At 52.6% G+C, this 26,711-nt stretch overlaps 1 protein-coding gene across 1 annotated transcript in view; it reads right to left on the bottom strand.

Moving 5' to 3' along the window:
* The window catches only part of RNF165 (ring finger protein 165), a 105,697-nt gene that overhangs the window by 13,154 nt on the left and 65,832 nt on the right, over positions 1–26,711 (bottom strand). Inside the window, exons 2-4 of the mRNA XM_041753520.1 lie at positions 7,088–7,403; positions 5,497–5,607; positions 486–615 (exon numbers count right to left, since the gene is read on the bottom strand). Coding sequence (XP_041609454.1) covers positions 486–615; positions 5,497–5,607; positions 7,088–7,403 — 557 coding nt within the window. The remainder of the gene's footprint in view (positions 1–485; positions 616–5,496; positions 5,608–7,087; positions 7,404–26,711) is intronic.

Below are 26,711 nucleotides of genomic sequence, written 5' to 3'. Positions count from 1 at the left end.
ATCAGCACGTCGGGCCCCAGGGCCACTTCTGGGGGCTCCTTTGTCCCCTGTGGGAAGGACGCCAGCCCTGTGAGAAGGACGAGGTGGGCATCTTCATCCCATTTCATGGATAAGTAAAATCAAAGCCCAGGGAGGTGCTGACCCCAAGAAATTAACTAAGTGAGGTGACAATGAGGGATCACCCTGCTTCTTCTGAGCCTTGAGCCTCTTCCCCACAGACCACAGCCCGCCAGGCCCTCCTTTCCCTCCTCCAGTGCCCCCCTCGGTCCTGCTCATAGCACTGACTTTAGTTCAGTTCGGCAGATGCTTTCAAACCAGAGCAGGAACAGGAGTGTGAGGAGATAGTGGCGGAAGGGGGGGGGGGGGCGGGATGATAGCATGACAGCAGGACACAGGGGAACAGAGCCGCTGGCTTTAGCCCACCATTGGCACCCAACAGGCAGGCAGCCAGGGCGTCCGCTTCCTGGCAGGGCCATTGCACTCACCATCTGCGTGGAGGAGGAGTTTCTGGGGAAGTGGTGCATTCGAGGAGTCGCTAGGTAATGCTGATAGTGCTGAGGGATGGGCCGTACCTGGAACTGGGCAGGACTCAAGCCGGCGTCCACACTGAGATCCCTGCGGGGACATGGCCACAGTGAGCCCCAGGGTGCTGTGGTCCAGCCATCTGGTTACAAGAGGGACCTCTGACCTCGGGCCCAGGGACGAGAATCAGAGTCACACGGCCCCAAAGCTGCAAGGGACTCAGCTTCCCCCTTCCCCCTTCTTCCTAGTGAAGAAAGCAGAGACTCAGGGGAGGAAAGGTGCCTGCCAGGTCTGAGGGGTCCGGAACTGCCTACGCCTCATAAAACATCATAAAATTAGTGCACCAAGGCTCCCTCCCAAGACAAAGCCCATTCCTGAGAGAAAAGCTGAAAGAATCCAAATAGAGCCAGTCGGGGATGCAGAGCAAAGGGGAGATATGTCAGGTGGAGGTGGAGGGGCAGAGGTCATATTTGTGCCACCGTGGGAAAACCCCAGAAGAGGGACCCTGCCCCCCCGCCAACAAGTACAGGAAAATTCATTTCATGTACAAATTAACCAGTCATTGCAACTGAAGAGGAAGCAGGGCTCCTTGGGGAATGGCTAATTTCAGGCCTGGGGCAGAAAATGTTGAAAATGATTTGAAGCCTCTTGTCCTAACTGAAAGGGAGGAAGTTATCAAGGTCATGGCAAAAGGATTCGGGAACCGTCCTGAAGGAGTTCCCACTGGCCAGAGTTTGGACAAGGGGCATGTCAGGGAGCATAATTACAGCAGATGGAAACTCATAGAACAGGTTCAGATCCGTGAGAGGGAAACAACGTTAAAGGAAACCGGTCCCACAAGGGGCAGGAAGGAAACTGAGTGGGGAAAAACAAATTAGGGAGGAAGACAAACCAGGAGAGACTCCTAACTCTGGGAAACAAACAAAGGGCTGAGGAAGGGGAGGTGGGTGGGGGGACGGGGGTACTGGGTGACGGGCACTGAGGAGGGCACGTGATGGGATGAGCACTGGGTGTAATACTATATGTTGGCAAATTGAATTTAAATAATATTTTTTTAAAAAGTAATAACTTCCCCTCCCTGAAGAAAAGAAAATCAGTACCTTTGAAGGATGGTGGGAAACTAATACTTCATCCTGAAAACTAGTAAAGAAAGGGATATCCTGCCTTTCCTCTGTTAACTGTACGAGGGTTGCCAAATGATGAAGGGAAATTTCTCCTTAGGAAAACTTTCTAGCTGGGCAGCCCCGGTGGCCCAGCGGTTTGGGGCCGTCTTCGGCCTGGGGCGTGATCCTGGGGACCCGGGATCGAGTCCCACATCGGGCTCCCTGCATGGAGCCTGCTTCTCCCTCTGCCTGTGTCTCTGCCTCTGTGTGTGTGTGTGTGTGTGTGTGTGTGTGTGTGTCATGAATAAATAAGTAAACTCTTTAAAAAAATGAAGAAAAGAAAACCTTTCTAGCTAACAAACAAGTGAGGAACGGTAGAGTTACTTATCACCTCTCTGCATCCCCAAAAGGATAAAAGCTTCTGGCAAAGATCACCAATTGCCGCTCACATCACAGAAGGAGGGACAAGCGGCTTTCTGCTAGGAGAATGCACCCCCTATGAAGTGTTTCTGCCAAGATATAGTAAGGGTTGGATGTGAATCTGCTCAACCCTTGACCTACGTGCTAGTGCACAGGGAATGGAGAAAAACTGAGGGAAGCTGTGAGGTACACCAGAGGGCAAGCAGCAAAATGCAGAGAGGGGGAAACTCCATAGAAAAAGAGGCTCGAATTTCTTCAACAAATACATCCAGACTAAGATAAAAAAGATATGGGGAGCATTTAAGGAATATCTGGTCCAGATGTGGTGTGTGTGTTTGTGCGTGTGTGTGTGAGTGTGTGAGTATAAAACGATGTGCATATACTCCTGTATTTCCTGAATATATTAGCCCGAATCCCTGGAATAAGTCTTCACGAGCCTGTCATTTGGGAAATGAGCTATATCCTCTTGGATCCGACTGGAAGCAAACTTAGAAATCCAGCCATCCAGCCTCTGGGATTCCCCCCAGATCCCGCTGAGGCTGGAAGAGCAGCCCGGGCTAGCTAGTGAGGACCACCCCCTTGCTCTGCATCCCCCCCTCCCCCCCCCCCCCCCCCCCCCCCCCCCCCCCCCCCCCCCCCCCCCCCCCCGGGTTCCAAGCCTTGCCTGGGCTCATTCTGTTGACCCACCTCAGGGAAAGGTGTTTCCTGAGGGCACCCCCCTGTGACAGATGCTTTGACTCTTAGCATTTACCCAGCAGCCTCAGGGGTCCCAACAAATTCAAAGCAGCAAATAGATACTCAGGGAATGCTACGGAAAGCAAAGTCCCAAGGAACGTGTAACAGAGTCACCCTGATTATGAAAACACTAACTGGAGGAACAATGCTACCTTGACCCTCAGATGAGTGGGATCACCTGTCCAGGTGGGCCCTAGGTGGGCTCCGGGATTCCCCCTTTAGCATCTCACTGGAGAATTCCTTCCAAAACCCAGGCCCCCTGAGCAGGGGATGATCCTTGGACCTGAAAGACGCCTGGGCTGGGACTTGCCCTGAGGACACATCAGCCCCTGGAGAAGCAGTGTCTCCCATCTTTCGCTGTTGCTCCAGACTGAGAGAACCTGGCCATGTTTGGAAAGGGTCATAGTACCTTACAGCCCCGAGGCCACCGGGCTAGCCCAGAATGGTGTCCTAGAGATGTCCTGTGGCCATTGTCTCAATGCACAGTGTTTGTCAGTTGTGTCTAAATATCAAGCTAAACTTTCTCTCCCACTCACTATCAATGGCCTTGAAGCAGGCTGTGGTCTGGTTGCTACAAAGACCCTTACATTCTTCCTGGGGAGCTTCAGGACCAGCACCGTCTCACAGGTGCATCTGGAGGCTTGGCAGAGGCAGAGCTGCCTGCACGAGAAGGCTAGCAGGAGGTCTTTGTCCTCCATCCACCCTTTCACAGGTCCCAGGTGTCCTGGGGGGTGGGGGGTGGGGGTGGGGTGGGGTGGGGCTGTGCCTGGCCAGGGCTAGGACTGGGTGGTGGAGCAGGGCTCAGTCAGACCTGGGCGGCACAGCTGGAAGTATGAAGCCAGGACTGAGAGAAGGAGCGTGATGACGACAGAGACATTGGAGTTCAAGGTCAGGGTCGAGTTATCAGGGATGAGCCAAAAAAGGGGCCATATTTGGGATTGATCCCCCAAGACCTGCTGCTCCCACACACTCCACCCAGGCCAGGATGCCCAGCTAAGAGAAGCTGCCTGCATAGGGTTCAAACCTCCTAAAGTAAGGGGGACAGGCCAGGCAGAAAAAGCCCAGGGTGGACCCAGGTGTGACCCAGGGTAGGGGCCTCGCCTCGACTCCTGCTGATGCCTCACAGGGCCCCAGTCTGTTTCTCAGGCAAACAGAGGTCAGGGGGGGCAGAGTAAGAGAAGCGCAGGAGCAGGACTGGAGATCTGGCAAAGGCAAGCAAGCTGGCAGGGCTCACACCTGCACTGCTCCTGACACCTGTCCAGGACGATGCTCACCACTCACCCATGTCACCTCCCCTGGCCCCACTTGCCATGCTGGCTCCCATGTGTTTATTCAAATCACCCGGTGTGTGCTGAATTGAATTAAATTGGACAGACTTGACTGCTGAGGGACAGAATTCAATCCAAACTGCAATTATATCTTCCTGATTTGAATCTGCTAATTAGAAAAAGCCTGGGCTGAAAAGTTGGCTGCTGCAGTGTAGCCTATCTTTTGAGGAAGTATTCAATTTAACAGAGCGTCCCCCAGAACCAGCAGAGGGCTGGTGGACACGGGACCACTTAGAACAACTATTTCCTGCCTCTGGAAGCACCTTTCACATGCAATCAGCTGAACCTTCCAGCTTTTGCACCATTCCTGGATGTCTCATTTGCGTGACCGAGGACTGAAAAATGACATAGTACACGTCTGGCTTTCTTAAAAAAAAAAAAATAGTCCATCCTTCTCCATAAAAGTGTTTTGTTTGTTTTTACATTCTTTAAAACAACACCATTTTTGACCTCAAAGTTGCCAGAGCAGCACTAGGACTTCCCGGATACCCTTCCCCCAGACTCCCCATGTGTTAATGGTTTACTATTTTGCTGCATTTTCAGCTCCTCCTCCCTCTCTCTCCCCGCATACATACACACATCTACACACACACACTTCTCTGTGGGTTTTTTTTTCCTGAAGTATTTAAAAATAAGCCTCAGGCACGATGCCCTCTAAACCTAAATGCCTAGTGAACTGTACATCTTTTTCAAGTGTTGGGGTGTTTGGAGGGCACCCAAGTTTATGTCGGCCAAGTCCTGAGCTAGATCCAAAGTCTAGGGGGATGGAGGACCCAAAATCAAGCAACATGGCATCCCAGCGCCATAAAGACCTCTGTCTCAAGTGCAAGAGATTACAGAAGACCTCTCAGGGACCTGGCTCCTGATACCATGGCAAAGTCCTCAACCTCTTTCCCCAGCTTCTATCCCCACTCCTTACCTCCAACCCTGCTGGCTCTGCCTCCATGAGCCTATGTTTGGTCTTGCTGGCTTGCCCTGGCTCTACTCTGTAAGATCCCTCAAGGTCCACTCCCTCCAAGAAGGCTTCCTTGACTAGCTAGCTCCTGAGACTGTCCTTTCTGCCTGCCTCCCAGAAGCCACTGGTTTCCAGCCCTCATTGACCTTGGGCAATGTTTTGTATCTCTTTCCCCTCCTCCCCTGCAGGACCATGAGCACAGAGCCCCAAGCTGGGCACATGATGCTATCCAGCGGCATCCTGAGCTAACTGCTGAAACCAGGCCCAGTGGGGGCCTTTAAGCTTTGAGGGTGTCTGGGGGCACAAGCAAGGGCTGGCGCTTTAGGGCTAGGCCTTCTGCACCATTCAAAGTGAAGGAAACAGGAACTTCATGGATCAGGCAAGACCCTCCTCCCCACCCCCCCTTCCTTGCTTAGGGACCCCAAGGACTCACCAGTCAGTGCCCTCAGCCAAATACCTGGGCTGAGGCGTCTGGAGTTGGTGGCCGAAGTCGAAGCTGGGGTGGAGGCGGTGTGGATGGACAGACACACGCTCCTGACTCCGCCTGCACAGGAAGGAGGTGTCAGGGCTGCCCAGGGCCAGCGCAGCTCCCATGAGCCTGAGCCTACAGCCTACAGAGCGGTGGCCTTTGTCCCTCTTCCCAAATTCCAAGGACGTTCCCAGCCAGCAGCGACTGATAACTCAAACATTCCTACTGTCTGGGGACTGCCCCCTACATACACCATGGCCTTTCCCTCCGTGTGTCTACAGCCAGCCACTTGTCCCACCCAAACTCTCTGGCCTTTTCTGCTCCTTCTCCTACTTCCTCCCTCTGAATTTGGGGTGGGCTGTCTCCAATACACATAGATGTGCCTCCTGTAGGCTTTCCCACACCTCTGCACCCCTCAGCTCCTGCCATGCCCCTCTCTCCTCCAACCTTCTCCACACTCTTCCCAGGTTTCACCGCCCCAGGGAAAGCCACCACCTGCGGGAAGACCTCTCTACACACTCCAGGCATGGTGACCTCTCCTCCCTCCGACCTGCTGCAACATTCACCTTTGCCCCCAGCACCCAAACCCCTGCGGTCATGGATACTTAGAGCCTTAGAGTCCTTGAGACTCCTTCATGGGGTTCATTAGGTCAAATTTATTTTCATAATAACACTAGGATGTTATTTGCTTTTTTCCTCTCATTCTTTCACAAGTGAATGGTGAAGCTTTCTAGAAACTGCATGTGATTCTGCAGTAGAATGAATGCAGGAGCAGACATGAGAACACAGCTGTCTTCTATTAAGCCAAACATTAAAGAGATTACAAATATGTTTTTTAAAAAAAAGCCCCTCCTCTCACTACCTGTCTATATAGCTCCTTTTCAAAAAAGACACTATTGGTGTTAACATATGAGTTTGTTATTGCATTTTTAAACAAATTAATACATATTTTTAAATCTCTTAGTTTTAATTTCCAAGATAGTAGGTGTCAATAGTTGTAACCCACATAAACAGAAGCTTGTGTAATCCTCGGTAATTTTTAAGAGGGTGAAGGGTCCTAAAACAAAAATGTTTGAGAACTACTGATGTAATCTCATTCTCTTGACAGTTGAGGCTCAGAGAGGTGACGTGACTTGCCCAGGGTCCCACAGCTATTTCAGACCTAGTATTGTCTAATTTTACTCTCCATTGGTTTCTTAGCTGGTCCCCCCAACCAGACCATGGGCTTTCCGACGGGAGGGAGGAAGCAGCTGTGTCCTTTGGGGTTGCTTACGGAACTTAGGTGTTAGAACCAGATGATCATGAAGCTGCAGGGGATATCAGGGATCCCATCTCCCACAGCTTGAGCACTATAAACCACCAGGTACTCGGCCCCAATCCCTACACCTGGGTGATGTGACAAGGACACACACTGGCTACCCAGGAAACCCGCGTCCGTCGGGTCCAGGTGGCGCTCACTGCCCGAAAGGAACACCTCTAACTGGAGCAAAAGCTGCCTCCCCCGCCAGGGAACCCCCAGGTGACCCGCCCGAGGCCCCGCCCCGGCCCCGCCCACCTCGGGTGCGAGACGAGCCTGCGGTGCTGCGCTTCCAGGAGCTGCTGCTGCAGGAGGTATTGCTGGTGCAGGGCCTGAGGTAGGAAGGAGGGACCTGTGACGTCCTGGAACTGCAGGGTGGGCAGCGGAGTCAGCGACTGGTGCAGGGTGCCGCTGTGCTGGTGGGCCGGGGCCATGTGGGGGCTGAGGCCCGGCTGCGACTGCACGGGGTGAGCCAGGGGGAAGTCGGGCGCCAGCTGCTGCGGCTGCGGGGGGCCCAGGTGGAAGTGGCGGCAGGAGGTAGCGTGAGGATGCTGAGACCTTTGAAAGGGGGCACCTGGAGAGGCAAGGACAGAGAAGACTCCGTGAGGACCCGCCCTGCGCCCCTCCCCTGCCGAGGGGACGCCCCGCAGCTGGCAACACTGGGGGCCTTCACCAGAGCACAGCGATGTCACTGCTTTGAGATCCACGTGGCCATCCTGAACCAGCGCAGGTGGAGGCTCTGTGGGGCCTGGGGGGGGGGGGGGGGGGGAGTATTGTTCTGCGCAGCGAGCAGAAAAATGAACATACTTGTTAAAGGCGTTGTAAGGCCCCTGAAGGCAGTTGGGGTTTCCTAAATTAGACTCCTCCCATGCAACTTCATTGCCCTACTGCCCCTTTTAGGAGATGCCACTTGCAGAAAACAGAGTCCAGCCTAGCCAAGGACCCAGCCCATAGGGAGCCCTGATTTCCAGAGACAAAACAAGCAGACATTGTTTCCCATGTAGTTTGTGAACAAGGAGAATCCAAAAAGTCACTTTTATTTAAATAAAAATGAAATATTTTGTCACGATGTTATGATTACTTTAAAAGCATGCACTTCTGGCAATGAGCTGGGTTCAGAATATGTTTCATCTAAGTCTCCTATTGACCTTGATGACAGGAAAGCCTTATAAATTCTCCATGGAGAATGATCCAGCTTTCACCATGGGGGTCCTTTACTAAGACAAGAGAGAGAAAGGACTTGGCACTTCAGAAACGTTTCCAGGGGCTTCCTGCCAGACACGGCAGGTTCAATACATATCTGCTCTTTCCAGACCCCACTGAAATGAGAGCAAAGGCATAACAAGATAAATAGATAAGGACAGAGAGAACAGTAGAAGTGACACGCGCAGGCAACAAATGTCAGCAGATTTTTGGAAGATGGAAAGCAGATGGAGGAATTAGCAGAACTGAGAAACCGGAAACCCAGCACCTACTGAAGGGGTGGTCAACAAGAAGTGGACAGATCTTTCCACCCATGCTGGAAAGGACAGGAACTGGAGGTGCTGGCTACTTTGGAAGGCAGGAGAGAGGGCTACCCATTATAAGTCTGTATGAGGACCTGTTCTGTCTCCCCTTTCCCATGGAGGCACGGACTACCTACCCCGCCCCCCCTTCACCTTGACATTTTGTAGGGAAACTGGGCCAGACAGGCTCCAATAGAGGAGGGCAGGTGTGCAGCAGCATGTTCAAACAGGGGCACCCCTTTCTGCCACTTGGTTCTGAAAGCACTGTCACCTAGCACACTGGAAACTGATCCCAGAAAGTGCTCTATAGATACTTCTGATTGGGAGTGCTCTAGTAAAATGGTTGGGTTCCCCCACTGGCCACTCTAATGAAGCCCATAAATTTAAAAGTACACACATACACACACACACACACACACACACACTTATGCACAATTTCCAGACAGCTTTAGTGACCTACTCATCACTATGAACAGATAAGCCCAAGAGTAACCAGTCTCTGAGGAAGACTCCTGGATGAAAACAGAGAGAATATATCAAATTTTAAAAAGAAGAAAAGAAAAAGAACTCAAAGGAACACAGGTAACACATGGTCCAGGAAAAAAATAAACTTCAAAACACTATGATGAATATTCTCTGAGAAATAAAATATTGGATCCATGAAACAAGAAGCTTTTTTAAAAGGAGCTATGAGAAAACAAGAAAGAGAGCTGTTGGAAATTTAAAACAGAAGAATAGAAGATAAAGCTGGGGAAATTTCCCAGGAAGCAGAACAAGAAAACCAAAGATGGGAAATAGGAGAAAACCGATATAAATACGGAAAGATGGGAAGGTTCCATACGTGACTAGTGAGAGAGAAAATATGGAGGAAACAATGGGGAAGAGATTATGAAAAATATTGCAAAAAATATTTCCCAAAACTGACGATCTGAGTTTCTAGATAGAAAAGACTCTCTGAGTGTGCAGCAAAATAGATGGGAGAAGAACCCCACACTGAGGAATCTGTGAAGTGTCCAAACTGTAGGAGCAAAGATGATTCTCACACTTTCCAGAGAGAAAGCAAACAGGGGCCACACAAACAGTCAGGAGGACAAACAGCATGAGATTTTTTCAAGAGCATGAACACAGTAGAGCAACTGCCTTCAAGGTACTGAGGGGAAAGAAGATTTCTTTCTTTCTTTTTTTTTTTTTTGGAAAGAAGATTTCAATCGAGGACCTCATGCCCAGCCGAACTATTGATTGATCTAGTCTGAGAATAGAATAAAGACATTTCAAACATGCAGGGTCTCAAAACAAACAACCTTCTCGGCACCGTTTCTCAGACATAAACCCAGAGAGAGGAGCAAAAAATAGGGGATAAGCACTTGAAAGACATGGGCTTTCCCAAGCTGGGCAGGGACTCCAGCCACCATTTCAGAGGACAACAGGAGGATGGGTGCTCCAAGAGGGTGTCTTGGAGGCAGGGATGGAAATGATAGGATTACTGAGAGATTTTAGCCACTCAAGCATAGTATTTGAAGGAATTTTGCAATTTGATGGAGAATTTGGTAAGAATTTATACAAATGTCATAAAAAGCAAGGCAGCCAAAGAATAAAATAAAGTAAAATAAAAGGTAGTTATTACCTCCAAGGAAAGAAAAAGTTGTGCAAGGAAGTGTAATTATTATGCACTGCTTGTTTTGGCAGTGAACAATATTTATCTATGAATAATAAAACTAACATTAACAAACTATGTTGGAATGGAAAAGGACGTTTCTCTCTTAAGAAGAATAAAATATATTATGTCAAAATGGAAAAATCAACAAACAGCATTATAAGAGATTATTTAGAAAGTTACTTAGTAATTTATGTATTTCGGGAAGTAGATACCCAAAGACGGGTGGGCATGTGTTGAGCTTTGGGCTGTAGGGGAGGGCAAGGGGCGGACACATTACCACCTGTAGCTTGTGTCTCAGTGTTTTTCAACTTTGTAAATGATGTGCACATCATCGATAGATTTTTAAAAAACAACTACTTATAAATCCAAATGAAAATAAGAAGAATTCCTGACTGCCCTCAAATGAGCTAGGAAAGAATCTTCCAGAAGGGTAATTTCTACCAACATTCTGGATAAGTAGGGCCTCTCCGCCCATTGAATTCTGGCTTTGCTGAATCCCAGAGCCTGGCCGGAGCAAGCAGACACTAGATTCCCCTTCTCCCTCACTCCACCACCTGTTGTCACACCTGACCATCAGAAGAGAAGAAGCCTGGTCAACCCAAAATTCCAGACACATCACACACATACCCACTGAGGGGCCCTTGCTCACATGTCACCGGCTGCCTTCCTCATCTTTAAAGGTCACCTCTTAGCTCTTCTCGAAATGCCTCCCCTGCCCACCACCTCCTCTGAGCTCCTGGAGAACGCCCTATCTGCACCACTCATTTGGCACCTGGCAGGGGATACCTTGAGCTGTGTCTTCACACTTGCCGCCCCCAGCTGGCTGAGCTTCGTGTCTTACTGTTTCTGGATCCCCACGCACCTATCTGGGAGCTGGCATTCAGTGAAGACCTGCTGGCTGACTGTCAGAGGGTCTGAGGGAGGGACAGCCTCTCCAGAGACTGGTAGCCCTGAGACTGGTTGATGGCAGACTGGTTCGAAATTGAGAGGAAACGGGAATGGCAGGAAGGACTGGGTGAGCTCCAGGTTTGAAAGCTGTGGCTTGGTGGGGACAGCGTGGGCCAGGCTGCCCAGCATCCTGCCATCAGGGTGCCCACTCTATGAGGGGAGTCTTCAGATTTCCATGAAGGCCCATCAGGAAGAGGGCCCACTGACACCCCCTCCCCCCCAGCCCAAAGACACTGTGCTCTCCTGCCACCTGGACCCTCTAGGTGGTGCCCTGGGAAGGAAGAGAAAGTGCCCTCTCTGCTCTTCCGGCCTGTTCATTTGTCCATGAACCAAAGTGAGAAAGGGGAACCAAAGTGTCCATTTGTCCCATATTTCGGGCAGTTTCTACCTGCAAAGCCCCTTTGACTTCCATTCTGGGACTTTGGGTCCCTCTCCCTCCATCCCCAGAGGATTCTGAGTCTTAGCATCCCTTCCCAGGAGGGAATTAAAGCTGGGGGACAGCCATTCAGGGACCCGGGGCTCTCCTCCATCCTCTGTCATTTAGGGTCTGTGAAAGGAGCAGAGAATAGCTATTCTAACCGGTCTCTAAGACGGGAGCAGTGAATTCTCAGGGTAGAATATCTGGGCCTGTGACAAGCCAATGATCAGTGACGTCTGAACAGCACTTACATCCCAAAATGCCCCCATCAATAGACAACCCACAATTTTTCCCATTAGAGTTACTCCCTTTGGTTAAAAAAAATTTATCTCCAGATGTCCCTGATTACACTATCCACTTATCATACTTCCTCGAGGCTGAAATGCCATCGATTGCAAGCTTCAGCAAGAGCGAAATAACCTTTTGAGAGAGTGGGGAACATGAAGGAGCTCCCACCAACAAGGCACCCCACCAAAGAAACACACCAAGTATAGGACACATATTAGTTTTGGAAATGGAAGAAAAATGTGTGCATCTTTGAATTCAGAAAACCAGTGCTCGTAGCTGAGAGTTGGCTAGGAGCAAGCTCCTTCCAGCGGAGGGACCCCCGGGCCTGGGCAAGGTGGGGCAGAGCTCGGGAGGGAGCCCCCGCCCCGGTCTAGCCCTACACAGCTGCAGCAGGGGAAGCACATGGTGCGGGGCTCACCCATGCCCACCCACCTGGCACACGTGGGACACAGCAGGTGCTCCACAAATGCCTGGGGATTGGTGACTGACTTGTGCCTCGTGGGCTGGGAGCCCGAACAGACCGGCAGCTGGAGAGTGGGTGGATCTGGGGACAGCCCCACAGGGGAGGGAAGCCAAGGACTCTGGGTTTAAGGGCTGGGGCACGGTGGGCACAGGTAACAGTGACAGAGGCCCCAAGTCTCTGAAAGGCTCACTGACCCTTATCTGGGAAAGGACAGAGCAGAGATTTGAACCAAGGTCTTTCCTGAAAGCAAATTGTCAACGGGAAGGAAGGCACAGAGCCCAGGGAACTAGGAGGCTTCCTGAGCAGAGGTGGCCGTGAGGGGTCCTCCCAAGGAGGAGGGTGGTGCAGAAACGAGCCCAGTCTGTGAGTTCGGGCCTAGGGGCAGAGTCAAGGGGCTGGAGGGGTCAGGGGGCAGCCTCAGGGCCAGGCCTAGGCCAAAGAGTCAGAGTACCAGCGACAGTGATGGAGACAGGAGAGCCATGAGGCCTAACAGAGGCTCTCCAGAGCAGAAAGCCTCCTGAGTGGGAGAAATTTTCTAGCTGCTTTCTCCTCTGGATCAACATGTTTGCCCTGAAGTAAAGGAGCTGTCATCCCCAAGAGTCCAGGGCCTAAAGACACCACCTGCACGCCCTCAGACAAAGAGGGAAGGGGAATAGGACAAAGGCAATGGTGGGAAGGTGACACCTCCTCGCCCTGCGCTGCTGCGCATGCAGGGGCTCCTGGTGATAGCAGCTGCTAGCGGGTGGCTGGGGCACAAGGGCTGCCCACAGACCCTGGGGCAGAGTCTCCCAGCTGACCAGGGAAGCTCCCCTGCTCCTCCCAGAGAGATGGGACCCTGGGAGCGTAGGACGGGACCCAACCCTCCAGGTCTCCCGGGATGCCGGCCTGGCGCATCCCAGCCTCTCCCGGCCAGTTCTCAGGGTATCAGGTTCCCACTGTCCCACAGCTCGCTGACCCAGCATCACCCTCCCTCAGAGTTGGAGGCAGAATAGGCAGTGGGGTGGAGAGGGGCGCTGAGCGGGGCCCACAGAGTCAGAAGGGAGGGGATGTCCCGAGACTCCCTCCTCAGGGTCCCAGGGCTGGGTGGGGGAGAAAGAGGATGGGAAACAGCTGGAAATCTGGTCCCCACTGAGCCCTTTCCCAGAAGCCTGGGCTGGGGTCAGAGTTGACTCCTTTCCAAAAAGCCTGCTCTTGAGCAGCAAAGCAAACCAGTCTTCTCTGGCTTCAAAGCCAGTCCTAGAGGTCAGGGTGCCTCCACTTGCCGTGAGACCCAGACAGGGCATCAGACATCTCTGGGCCTTAGTTTCCTAGACTTGTGACCCACAATGACGAAACTTGATCCTATACACCTGCTAGAAGGTCTCAACTGCCTGAGGCCATGAGCTTCTTCCCACCAGGCCTCTCATCTTGCTCCCTGGGAAGCCAAGTGGAAAGCACCAGAAGATGTTTGTGGACTGACTGCTGTGCTGGCCCCCAAGGGCCCCCAACTGGAAACCCAGCCCCAGGTCTCCTGCTGCAGCCTCTGTTGGGATCCGTGTGATGCCCAGCATCTGAAGCAGGCTCAGTGCAGTGAGAAGCAGGGCAGCCCGGGGCTGACCTTCAAACCCACCTTCCAAAGGGCTACCACGTTATCCGAAAGCCCAATTCTGAGCATTCCCTGCCCAGATTCCTCCTCCTGGCCTCTCTCTCTCTCTCTCTCTCTCTCTCTCTCTCTCTCTCCTTGCCCCGTGTGACCTTCCCTCTTACCCCTCCCAGACCCTCAGGGGCCTTGCCTGCCTCATCCCTTTATGGCCATTCTGCTCCTCAATCTACTCAGACTGCCATGCCACTATAGCCTGGACTACCCCGAAGCAGATGCCTGTCCCCTCAGAGCGTTCCAGGGCCTTCCCAGCCACAGGAGATACCCTCCCCATTTCACTGTGGCGGTCCCCTCTTCTACTTGACATTTCATTGTTGGGCAAATTTTACCTCCCAAAAAAGATGTGAAGTGAGTGCTTTTGGGGCAAATACAACACAGTAGATGCCCTTTGTTCTTAGAAGGGGCTTAGGAATCTTCCAAGGTTTGGGAGGGGAGAGGGAAATAGGTAATGAGAGAACAAAAGGGAAGAGGAAAAAGGAAGATGGGGGAAGACAGGGAAGAAAGGGGGAAGGAAGGGAGGAAGGAAGAAAAGGAAGGAAGGAAGGAAGGAAGGAAGGAAGGAAGGAAGGAAGGAAGGAAGGAAGGAAGGAAGGAAGGAAGGAAAGAAGGAAGGAAGGAAGGAAAGAAGGAAGGAAGGAAGGAAGGAAGGAAGGAAGGAAGGAAGGAAGGAAGGAAGGAAGGAAGGAAGGAGAAGAGAGACCCTCCTTATCTCAGAAAAGGGTAAAGATTACATTTTTAGCTAGTAAGAAAATAAGGATATTCAATGAATTGTGGAATCATCGAATATTCAAGCTAAGTGATCCTCAGAGAGTGGCTAGCCCTGTGGAACAGACGAGAGCCCCAAAGGGGGTAATGTGGAGTGTCCTATCCAAGGGCTTCAGGGCAGTGATATCTGAGCTGGGCTGGGGACCTCGGGAGCATGCTCTCTCCCTGCTCGAGCACTGTGATCCCCCTCTCAGCACCCAGGTCTCCATATGCCTATGCATGTCCCCACATGGTACTCGCAGAGAGGAACCCACCTGTCCAGGGCAGGCGCTGATTGGGAATGATCCACCGCAGCCAGGTCATCCCACCTCCCCTGCCTCACCCCTCTCTGTCTCCCCAGATGCTCCCAGGAGAAAGCATATTCCTGCCTAAGGAGGTAACCATGACACAAGGGACCGGCTGCCGGTGCCCAAGACAGGCTGAGGAATAGCCATGCTGATTGAGATTCTTAAGCATGGTCCAGTCCACCTGGGCCTTCCCTCTGGTCTAAGAAAATGCCAAGGGCTTGTCCCACGTTCCCAGCCCCTTGGGTGCTTCCATAGCAGGGCAAAGTGTGGAGGCCTGCGTCCGGGTGCGAGGAGGAGATGTGAGCTACAAGTCAGACTCCCTGTTCTACTCCATGTGGCCCCCCAGGGGCCTCCTCTCTCCTCTGCTGATACAGCTCAGTATTCTTGCATCTGCTGAGCCTCCCAATGGTCCACACTGACTTCTACAGCCAGGGCCACATCCGAGATCCATATGACCAGAAACGCATCCTTTGTGATTCGGTCAGACGCAGGACACAACACTTGGGGAGACAATACAGGAAAGATGGGGGTAGGGGGAATAAGTTGTGGGGAGTCTTGAACCGTGGACCAGGAGTCCGGGGTAGACTTCAGGAGCTGAGTACTTGATGGCAGACCAGACAAATCAGAGATGAAAAAGAGGGAAAGTGGGCCATCCGACCAGAACCCAGCTCTCTTACCTCACCCAGGTAAATTGGTTTAACCTCTTCTGCTCTGGTCTGATCAACCCCAGGAGGCCTAGTCCCTAGCTCAGCTCTTTGGGCTGCTAGAGATCTCCTTTCCTCCCTCTCCAGGGTTTGGTTCCCAGACCAACAGAGCCTGGGAAGGAAGTGATATGCCCAAAGGGGTCCTCCCCAGCCCAGAGCAGCTCTGTGAATGCTTCCCCTGGGCCAGTCTTTGATCTCTAATGAAAAGCTCAGCTTCTTCCAAGGAACTGAATTCCAGGCTCTCAAACCACTGCTGGGAGGGGAATTTCCATCCTAAGGAAGCCTACTTGCCCTGGAAGGGAGACAATTAAATCACATACTTCCAGCAAGCTGCAAACGACCAGTGTTTAGTTCCTGTTGCTACCCCAACCCCACCGTGGGGGTGGGGGGCGGGGGGCGCCAGGAGTAGGGGCAGGGAGCCTTGGAACAGAGTGCCCAGCAGACAAAAAACACCTATGGAGAATAGGGCTGTCTTCCAGATATCATCCATCCCAGGATATGCCTTTTCTCCATCCAATGCTGAAGAGGGCTATAAGAACATTCCCAGCACACTCATAAGAGGGCATTTTGCAGAGGGCATTTATGGTCAGGGGACCTCACTACATGAGGGCAGGGCCTGGGTCTATGTCATTTACCTATATTCCTAGTGCCTGGCACAGATCCTAATGCATAGTAAGACCTTGCTGAATGAATGAATGAATGAATGAGTGAATGAATGAAAGTGAACATTTGAACATGTAGGAAGTAGCACCTTGCTAAGAGCGTTGGTAGTGCCCCCAGCACATTAGCCTGGTGCCTTGCCCGAAGGACGCCCATGGGCAGTATCACGGACAGAAAGGCAGGTGCAAGTCCAGCCTGGTTGAGGGTGGCCCAGCCTGCGAGGTGGTCGCTGTGAACCACAACCCACTCACTTGGAAGAAGAAGTTTCAGACCCAGCACGACACCCCTCCTCCTGCGCTCCTGGCCTCGGGAAGGAGGGGTCCGTCCTGCCGATGGCACTGGTTCACTTTTGTAAACCTTGTGCAGGGACGCCTAGGTCACGAGTCACGTGCTCTTCTCGCATTTCTCATACTCCAGTAAATTTTCTTCAAAACAACCAAACCCCTACGACTTTCACGAAGCGCTAGGGCGCTACCTGGACCTGGACGTGGTGGCGCTAGCACTGCCCTGGCCCGGCAGGCAGGCCAGGTGCAGCAAGCTGCCGTTAGGGACGCTTCCTACCAGGGTTCACAGAACACACGCTGCACGCACACAGGGGTGACCAGCAGCCCTGCGAGTGCCCGGGACAGGCCGTGGGGAGCACCACTCCTCTGTGCTCCGGCTCCCAGCAGGACATTTCTGTCTGCTCTGGTAAGTCCTCCCGCATGCTCCTCCTCAGAAGAGTGTAGATAGAGTTTAGACCAGGGCCTTCCTCAGAAGCAGGTGTGTTTTGGCAGGATCACAGTTCTGACTGTGGGGTTTCAGAGGGAGGCCAGGGGGGCCAGGCACTGGGGGAGTCGTTGGCCTCCCCAGGCTCCTGAAATCAAGTCGCATCAGTGGGTGGGCATCTGCTTGCTTTCAGAGGGAGCCAGACACACTTACTGCTCGTGGGTGCCTCCTCGGCCAGCACCCTGGGGTGTGGTGTGTCAGCGAGACAGAGACAAAGGAGGGAGGGACAGAAGCCTTTGGTTGAACTACCGGGGAGGGGAGAAGGGAGCACAGGAGATGGGGAGAAGGCTGGGAGGAAGAGGGAGAGGGAGGAGGGAGAAGATGCCTAGGGAAAAGCAGAGCTGTAGGGATCTCACAACTAGTGGACCCCAGATGCCTCCCCAGTAACAAAGGCCCATCTCAGGTCCCCTCCAGTGACCTTATTGGCCTCTCGGCTGCCACAGGCTTGGTCTGTGAGAGCCCCTGCCTCCCTCCACCCACTGGCCTTCCCCAGGCATTCAGCTCATCATGTGGTCTCCTGTGCACTTATTTCAGGCCAGTGTCCCTTTGATCAGGTCACCCCAGCTGGCCTAAGAGCCAGCCCCCCAGGCCCAGACTACACTGGCTCCCATGCAAGAGGGCCCCATACAAGCCCTCAGGAGGCCGGCGGAGGCACCTGGCTTCATAGCTCTGGGCTGCAGCCTTGTCTTCTGCAGAATGAGCCAGTAGTGGCTCCGCTCACCTGGCAGGGTGGACACCAGGAGACCCCACCAGGGAAGGTGCCTCACAGGGAATGAGCCCTGCACCCACTCCTCCCAAGCCCCCTTCTCTCCCCATCAAGCCAACAGGCATGGTCCACAGGTGGTCCATGGCATGGTCCCTGGCATGCTCCAGACAGGGGAGTGTGCCCAGGGCACCCAGCACCAGGCCACCCCAGGGCTCCTTGCCGACAGAGGCACTGCGGCTGGCCTCCTACTCCTGGGGTTGAACCCAGGGACAATGAAGAGATTCACAGCCCAGTAATAGCGTTCCACTGGAGCCAAAAGCTCCCGGGAGGGAGGTGCTGCCTTGGATTAAACATTGCTCCCTGACACTCTTGCTTTTAGGATGCAATTGTCCCCAAGAGGGTAACACGTGAAGTCCCTGATGTTCAGCGTGGGTGACCATGTGGAGTATTCAGTGTGTCCAGAGAGGATAGAGAAGCACGGAGGTGCTGAATGAAGTGGCAGGGCTAGGAGGGAAAGTCTGTCTTTACCTCCTTCGCAGCTCTGCCTAGCAGGCTTGAGAATGAAGACAGGCAGACGGTAAGTAGCCCTTTGCTGGGTCTCAGACTATCCAGCCACCTACGTGCATTTGGTTCCAAACTTGACTGATTCTCCCGATATTTGCTGCGTGCCTCTCATGGGCCAGGCGCTGTTCTAAGTGCTAGGGATGCAGCTCTGAATAAAACAATTGAAAAGCCTCGCCATCGTGGGATTGGGGTCTCATTCTGTATTATCTGGTATTGGCACCACATAGGACAGTTCGGGGTGTGAAACATGGCTGGTCTACGGTGATACAGACCGCTGGTGTCAAATATGCACCAGACTTTGAAGACCTAGTACAAATGAAATCGTGTAAAAACAAAAATGAAAAACTAACAACTTTCAAATGAATTATATGTTGAAATGATACATTTTGGATATATTGGATTAAATCATGGATTATTATTAACACAAATGTCACCAGTTTCTTTTTACTTTTTAAATGTGGCTCCTAGAAAAAAAATCCAATTATATATATGTCTTACATTGTATTTTTGTTGCACAGTGTTGGTCTAGACACTAAGTAGATATATAAAAAAGTGTGTCATTTAGTGATGATGCTGATAAGATCCATGGAGAAAACTGAAGCAAGGAAGGAGGATGAACAGGGGGAATATTTCAATTTTAGAGCTGAAGGGCTGAGCTTTGAGCAAACGATATCTGGGAGAAGAGCTTTCCACACAAATGGGTCTGCAGTGCAAAGGCCCTGTGGTGAGAGAAGCCTGGCACTCGGAAAACCATCTAGAGGCCAGTATGGGTGGAACAGAGTGAGGTAGGGGAGAGTGCTAGGAGTTAAGGAGAGATGGATATTGGGAGATCAGAGAACAGATGGCGTGGACTCTTGTTGGCCACTATTGGATGTTGGTTTTTACTCCAAGTGAAATTAGGAGCCAAAGGGGGTGTCTGAGCAGGGAAGTGCTAAGATATGGCTCGCTCTGGCTGCTGTGTCAAGAACAAGCCGTAGGAATAAAAGAGAAGAAGCAGGACCCAGAAAGAGATGATGGGTGGGAATGTGGCAGAGGGAGGCAGGGGTGGTCAGATTCCAAATATATGTCAGGTGTAGAAGCAACCAGATTCGCTGATGGACTGGACATGGACTAGGAGGCAGAGGGCAAGGAGGACTCCAGAGCTTCAGTCCTATGCAACCAAGATTGTGTGGCTGACCATTCAAAACAGTGGCCCCCAACTCCCCCTGGGGGTGTAGGCAGGATTTGTCCCTCATCCCATGGAGAGGCAGAGGTTTTTTCCCTCTACCCCTTAAAGCTGGGTTCGGCCACGTGTCTAACTTTGGCCAATAGAATGTAGTGAAAGTGACATCACACCTGTCCTGAGGCCGGGCTTTAGTAAAGAGACCTTGCCCATCTCCATGCTCTTGGATCCTGGCTTCTCCCACATAAACAAGCCCAGGCTAACCCACAGGAGGATGAGGGCCATGTGGAGCCGGGAAAGCTCTCCTGGCTGGGGCCATCCTAGGCCAGCCCATCCCAGCCCACCACAGGTGGATGGCCCAGCCCAGGGAAGACCAGAGGTCCCCACTGAGCTCCACCCAGGTTATGATCCCACTGAACCGGGAGCTGAAGGAACAGTTGTTTGGAAGCCAAGCTTTAGAAGGGTGGTTTTACAGAAACCAGCGAGCTGGTACAGATGCTGCTGCCATTCGTCGATGTGGGGACTCAGGGTTGAGTTAGTCTGGATGCCTAGAGAGCAAAAGCCTCACGTCTCCCTGAAACACCCGGCGCACCTGGGAGAGGGCCGGCTGGATGAACCCTCACCAGGTGACGGGCGATGGATGCGTAGATGCGTGAGTGACTTCTCACTTGGCCCTAAGCACCAGCCAGGTCCCCGCATCGCCCTTCCCCTGACAAAGCCAAGACAGCTTTCAGTGCCTCTTCTCTCTGCCCCCAGAGTCCGCCGTTGAACCTGACTTCGGGGTGCCTTCACCAGTGACAGCAATGGAGACCCGAAGCCCGCAGAGCCACAGGCTTCCTCCAGAATGCGAAGCACTGATTTTTAGCCTGTTTTTTGACCTCCCACTCCCAGCCTTTCCCCAGATGTGCTGGCAAAGAGACAAATCAATTGTGTTGTGTTTTTCCTGCTCTCCACCCCCATGACATGTTAATTAGCAGGGAAAACGCCAACAGCAAAGTCAAAAAGGCTGAGGGCAGTCCCCCAGCCCTGAGTAGCCAGCTGGCGCGGCACAGCACGTCCTGACTCTGCCATCCGAGGTCGCTGTCCGCTCCCAGGACTTCGGGCACCGTGTTGGCCTCCCTGCTTATCTTTCCTCCACCCCAGGTGCTCTACTTCCCTCAGGAGCTCCACCTCAGTGCCTCCGTGAGGCCAACAGTCCTGTCAGTGCATCGTGTCACCTCTTAAAAAAGCACTTCCCTAATTGACCCTCACAACCACCCAGCACAGGGAATTGTGGGGATTGGCCCCATCTTAGAGATGAAGAACTTGAGGCTTGGAGGGTTAGAGAGACTTACCAACATCACTTGGCCCAGGGCTGGGGATTTGGAGCCTAGTGTCCTCCTGCTGAGCCTCTCTTTCTTTCATTGTCTGTACCATCAAAATAAGGCCAAGAACATCGATGAGGATGCCTCCATAAGCTAATCATAGGTAAGGTCACCGCCTTCGGTTTCCCACGGCATTAACTGATGTCACTTACACTCCTCCTGGCCCAGGGAAGGGGACACTTTGCAGAGATGCAGGGCTCTCCCAGGCCCTGAAACTGCCCCTGCTCCCATATCCTGGGCTCCAGGTGTCACCTGAAGTGAGGGGTGTCTATGAGCCAAGAATAAAGACCCATCTTGCCAAGGCTCTTTAGAGGTGCTTATATCAAGGCCTGATCCCACACATACTCTCCTGCAGCCCTGATGCAGATTCCCAATTTGCAATGCTCCCCATCTGCAATGCTGTGTGTGCTCCCCATCAGCAGTGCTGTGCATGTCCCCCATCTGCAACACTGTGCAATGTTCCTCATCTGCAATGTTGTGCAATGCTCCCCATCAGCAGTGTTGTGCATGCTCCCCATCTGCAATGCTATGCAATGCTCCCCCTGCAATGCTGTGCATGCTCCCCATCAGCTGTGCTGTGCAATGTTCCTCATCTGCAACACTGTGCAATGTCCCCATCAGCAGTGCTGTGCATGCTCTCCATCTGTAGTGCTGTGACAGCACAGAGTGAAAATGTTCACCGGGTACAAAGTGACCCCCAACAAACCTAATATGGCCTCATGGCCCTTCCCAGCTCCCCTTGTACCCCTCCCTCTCTGCTAAGTCAAGGGAAGCCATGAGGAGCAAACGGTTCCACATGCTGCACTCACCCTTCTGGAGTCTGAGGGGTGTGTGTGTGGGAGGGGTAAGTGTGTGTGTATGTTCCAGCCTGCTCCCTGGCCTGCCGGAATTAGGCTCACCTCTTGGCCAAGGGCTACACGCAGCCCTGCTTCACCAGGTCCATCATTTTGTATTAAATAGTTGCTATATACCCAACACAAAAAGGGGGAATGGAGCATTTTCCCTCAAGAAAGCAGTGGGGTACCTCTGTCCTGGCACCCAGGTGAAGGTGCATTCAAGTCCAGTCTTACTCATAGTGTGGCCTTAGGCAAGTAGCCCAGTCTCTGAATTTCAGCTTCCCAACTTGCAAAAGGGGCTTAAGGATACTGCCATCTTGACATCAAGGGTGGTCATGGGTTCAGATAAGACATGCTGGGGTAAGGGGTTCTGGAAAGTGTACAAAGACCCCCACTGGGAGGCCTGGCCTGAAGGGTGTCATAACAAACGGTCACAGAAGAGCCTGAGGGTCTAGCAGTAACGTCAGGTAAGGTCTGCAATTAGAGTGTCTGCATGGCAGATGATTTCTGGAAGGCAACATGAGGTCTGATGGCAGTGGTTCCCAAGCGGGGGGCAGGGGGGCGGGGGGGGGGGAACGTGGTTTTCTCTGTGTACATCCTTTCTTCCTGTGTGGTTTTCAAAATATGGGAAGCATCTCTTAAAAATAATAATAATACTAGTGTTAAGAACAGCAAAATGGGCAAGTTGGTGGATGTTCTGTGTTGTCCTCGCCCCTGTTTCTGTCCTCTCACTTCCTCACCCCAGTCCCCAGGGCAGCCCACGGGGTCTGCAGCTCCTACTCCTCCCCTTAGGATCGGCCTTCCCCATCTCCCCAGTTTAAAGATAAGCCAACAGAGGTACACAGGCTCATCACATTTCCCCAGGTGGCAGGGCTAACACAAACAGTACTGGGGTTCAGGTCCTCAGGACTCTGGGGGGCTCCACAGCCACAGATGGTCTTCTGACCCCACTCAGAACCCACAACTCAGAACTGCTTGCAGAACCAATGGAAGCCCATCCAGTGGTGTGAGTTCAGGCACCAGGGGACAGGTTGTGGGGTGCAGAGGGTCTTCCCAGGGTACCTTCGGTGTCACCACAGAGCCCCCTTCGAGATGAGGCTGGGCTTGAGTGACACTGCTTCAGAAAAGGTGCTGCTTTGAGTGTGACCTTGGCAAGGGTCGAGGCAGTCCACCTTATCCTAATGTCACTCTCTGAGAAGAGGTCCTGCTGGGGTTCCCAGCTTGCAATGTTTGAACCAAGCAATTCTGAAAACCCAATTCAAGACCTGCCACCCCAAGCAAGGAAGTTTTACAGGACTTTTACATAGGCCGCCCCCCTGCCCACTGCCTGTCCCCAGCTAAGGCAGAAAGCTGCTTGGAACACCTCCAGCCTCTCAGAGAGCTGCACTGTTTGAAGCCGAAGCCTCACTAATTGCTGAACAACCAAGGCCTCGAGTACTCTGGCTGGGGGTTTGAGGATCCTTGTCAGGGAGACAGGGAGGATTTGCCAGCGACCTTGGCCAGGGGGCTCCCCTGTGGGTCTCTGCGTCCTCATCTGTGACAGGGCACAGCGGTACATGGCCCTCAGGTGTGACATCTAGAGGCATCCCCTTCATGATGGCTGCTAGCAGCAACTCCATCGCCATCACAGCTCCTCCCTGAGGTGACCTTGTCCTTCCCCAAGAGTCAGGGGCTGTCAGGACCACCAACAATTCCTTTCCTGTCTTCCCTGCATCCCCTGGCAGGGGAGCATTTCACTGCCATCCACCCTGGAGCTGCTGGGGGTTGGGAGGGGGCGAGGGGGGGGTGTGTTGCTAGGGAGCTGAAGTGCAGCAAGTGGGAAGAACCAGACAAAGGAGGGGGCCTCTGCAGCGCCACGACTGAGAGGCTGGCCTCCCTGGAGCCGTCTCCACCACCCTGGGCTGCACGCAGCATGGGGCTCAGCTCCCAGAGAGATGTGTGACAGGAGGGCACCTGCTCTCTGCTCTCACTCCCACTGTCTTCAGAGCCCGACAGGCAGCTGTGAGTTGCTACCAAGAGTCAAAGACAGTGGCAGACAGCAGACGGGCAGGGACATGTTTGCCCGCTGGCCTGGTGGTGAGCCTCTGGGGCTGCCAGGCAACCAAGACACCAGGGCCGTTGGCCTGCCTCCGGCAGCTGGGCAGTCAGCCCAAACCAGGATATGTTCCTTCCACCCCACGGCCCCTGGAGTCCATCCTTCCCTAAACCAGGACACGTGGTCGTAGCAGAATCCGATAAGAGATGTGATTTTGCAGGACGAGGGTGGGGAGACTTAAACTTTGGTTAAACTTGTGGGGGTGCAGGGGGTGCGGGTTGAGAGGTGAGGAGTTGTGCTTTGATTCCCAAGCTTCCGAGCTGAGCCACTCTCTCCCGCTGAGCTTGAGATCTGCACTTGGGGAAGAGAGGGCATTTAAAAATAGCTCCGCTGACTTGAATACCTCTGCTCCCTGCCTGCTGCAAGTCAGATCCAATTACTCTGCTGACAAGAGGCTTTTAGCCCAGGGAGCTTGGCATCTTTGATGCCACTCCAGGGGGCTGGACGCCATGGTCCCCCGGGCCCTCCTCCTCCCAGTGGGCAACCAAGAGTCTAGGACCAAGGGGATGTGAAGATCACAGACACACATGGCTCAGCCCCTGGCCATACTTCAGGCACGTCCGGCTACTCGGCTGAATCTGGTTTCCCCGAACAACACCCCCCTCTAGTTAAGGCATATATCACACACAATATTATTATTTGTTTCAGGGGTACCACATATACAACAGGAAGTGCTCCCCCATGTTAAGGGTAGTTGCCCTCTGTCACCATACGAAGTTAGTCAGATGTCATTACCTGTATTCCCTAAGCTGCACTTTTCATCCCTGTGACTTTCTTCCTCTATAACTGGAGGTTTGCTTCTCTGAATCCCCTTCACCTATTGCGCCCACCCCTCCCCTAACCCCCTATCCCCTCTGTTACCACCAGTTGTTCTCTTGTGTTTCTAAGTCTGTTTCTTTTTGTTTGGTTTTGTTTGTTGACTTGTTTTGCTTTTCGGGTTCCACCTGTGAGTGAAATAACATGGTATTATTTGTCTTTCTCTGTCTGACTTAGTTCACGTGGCATAATGCCCTCTGGGGTCCATCCACGTTGGCACGAACAGGCAAGGATTTTGTTCTTGAGCACACCTCTTCACGGTCACATTGGGTGAACAGCCCAAATACCTAACCCGTGCCTGAGATTCCACCAATACAGCCTCAACCCTTTGGAATGTGAACTTTTTCAAGAGGCCCCCACTAAGATCCAAGTGAGCCTCCCTGCGATGGATGGTATGCCACAGTTGAGGACACATATAGGATGTCAACCCCATGAGGCAGGACGTCCACTGTCTGGCTCGCTGCCAGCACGCAGTAGGCACTTTGACAAACGTGTGTTGAAATGACTGCATCCGTGGTAAACGGGTATTGGCAAGAGAATGCAAATGGCTCCATGCAACCCCCTGTCAACTGCAAGAATGAGAAATGATCTCCCGATCCAGAAGCACGTGGCCTATTAATGATAGGCACGTGGCATTATGTCACCACCAAAGGCCAAGTGCAGAGGCCCCTAGGAAATAAATGTCTCTTTTCCTTTCTCCAGCCAAGGCCCCTGCAGTGCTCAGCTTCGGCAAACTGGCCCAACCCCCAGCGCCTTGCCAGTGACCCTGTTGGCCAGCCAGTGCTGGACCTGAAGCTCTTGCCTGCAAGCTTCCCTTTACCTCTCCGTGGAGCTGTCCTCTCCTGTCTACTTTGCTTCTCTCCCTTAAAAATCACTGGGTGCTCAGGGAATGCAAACTAACAGAGCTGTCACTGGGAGCGAGGAGAGATCTGCAGGATGCAATTTGCCCGTCTTGTTTATGACACTTGTCACTTCCCATCCTGTCCTTTGCCACAAAAGGCTTTGTCTAAGCAACTCTTTACCTGGGTGGAGGCAGGGTCTTGGTCATCTGCCACCCATGCTCAGCCAGCATCTGGCATACACTGGTGCCCGGGAGATGTTTGATAAAAGAATAAGTGTGTGTGTGTGTGTGTGTGTGTGTGTGTGTGTGTGTGTGTGACAGAGAGAGAGAGAGAGAGAGAGAGAGAGAGAGAGAGAGAGAGAGTCCTGTCAACATTACATAGGCACATGTGCAGAATCCAGGGACTACTTGCTGACCACTTTCCTCAGCCTAGACAATTGAGGAAATGATGCATAAAAGTGCGCCTGCCATGTGCTGTGCCAATGACAAGAGTGGGAGGGACAAGAGGCACTTCCCCTTGCTCAGTTGTATTTACACTTCCTTTGTGACAGATTTCCATTTGTTTGTCAGAGAGGCCCTCCTCCTCAGCCAAGCCCTGGAATGGTTGTTGGTGATAGCTCTGAGTGTTTCCGGGCATTGCTCCAGGTCACAACCAAGATCTCATCCCTACCAGCACCTTCCTGAGGTGAAATTACCATGAAGTATCAGGAGCCTTGGTGACCTAAGAATGGTGATCCCTCACCAAAGGCCTGGGCAGTGAGCTCACTCTTCAGTCTCACAGCCCCAGGGTTCTGACCTTCCCCAGGACACACACAGCCTCCAATCTCCTTCTTCTCCTCTTCCCCACCACCTGTGGGAAGCAAAGTGTGTGTTCACAGAAGTTGGAATGATGACTGTTGCTGGCACATCATTGGTGAGACATTGAACACCTGGGACTCTCTCATTCATTCTCTCTCTTTCTCTTCTCTTCCCTTTCTGAAATTTGGGTGGAAAGCAGAAAACAAGTGCAAGGAAAGGAGCTTGACAAGAAGCCAACCCCAGCTAAGCGTTGGATGCCTTACGAAGTGGGACCAGCAGCAGAGCAGGACTCTGACATCAGAGGTGGTAGGTATCTTGGGGAGATCATCAAGAAACTGCACCTACCACCCCAACCACGTGAGCGAGATAGCATGGCCCACAAGTTGGCAGTAAGATTATAACTGGTGCAGCCACTGTGGAGAGGGGTCTGGGGATGGCCATGAAAATCACAAAGCCACAACCCCTGTCCATGGAAACCCCACCTGGCATCCCACAGCTAAGTGCACACAAGTCCATGGAGATGTATACAAACTGGGCACAGTTGCTTGTCAGTTTACAAGACTAGGAACAACCAAGTGTCCATATATAGTGGCGTGTA

This window comes from Vulpes lagopus, chromosome 1 (genome assembly GCF_018345385.1).
Source record: "Vulpes lagopus strain Blue_001 chromosome 1, ASM1834538v1, whole genome shotgun sequence".
Taxonomy (NCBI): Eukaryota; Metazoa; Chordata; class Mammalia; order Carnivora; family Canidae; genus Vulpes; species Vulpes lagopus.
Note: the sequence above shows the minus strand (reverse complement) of the source record. Positions and strands in the feature narration are given on the sequence as shown.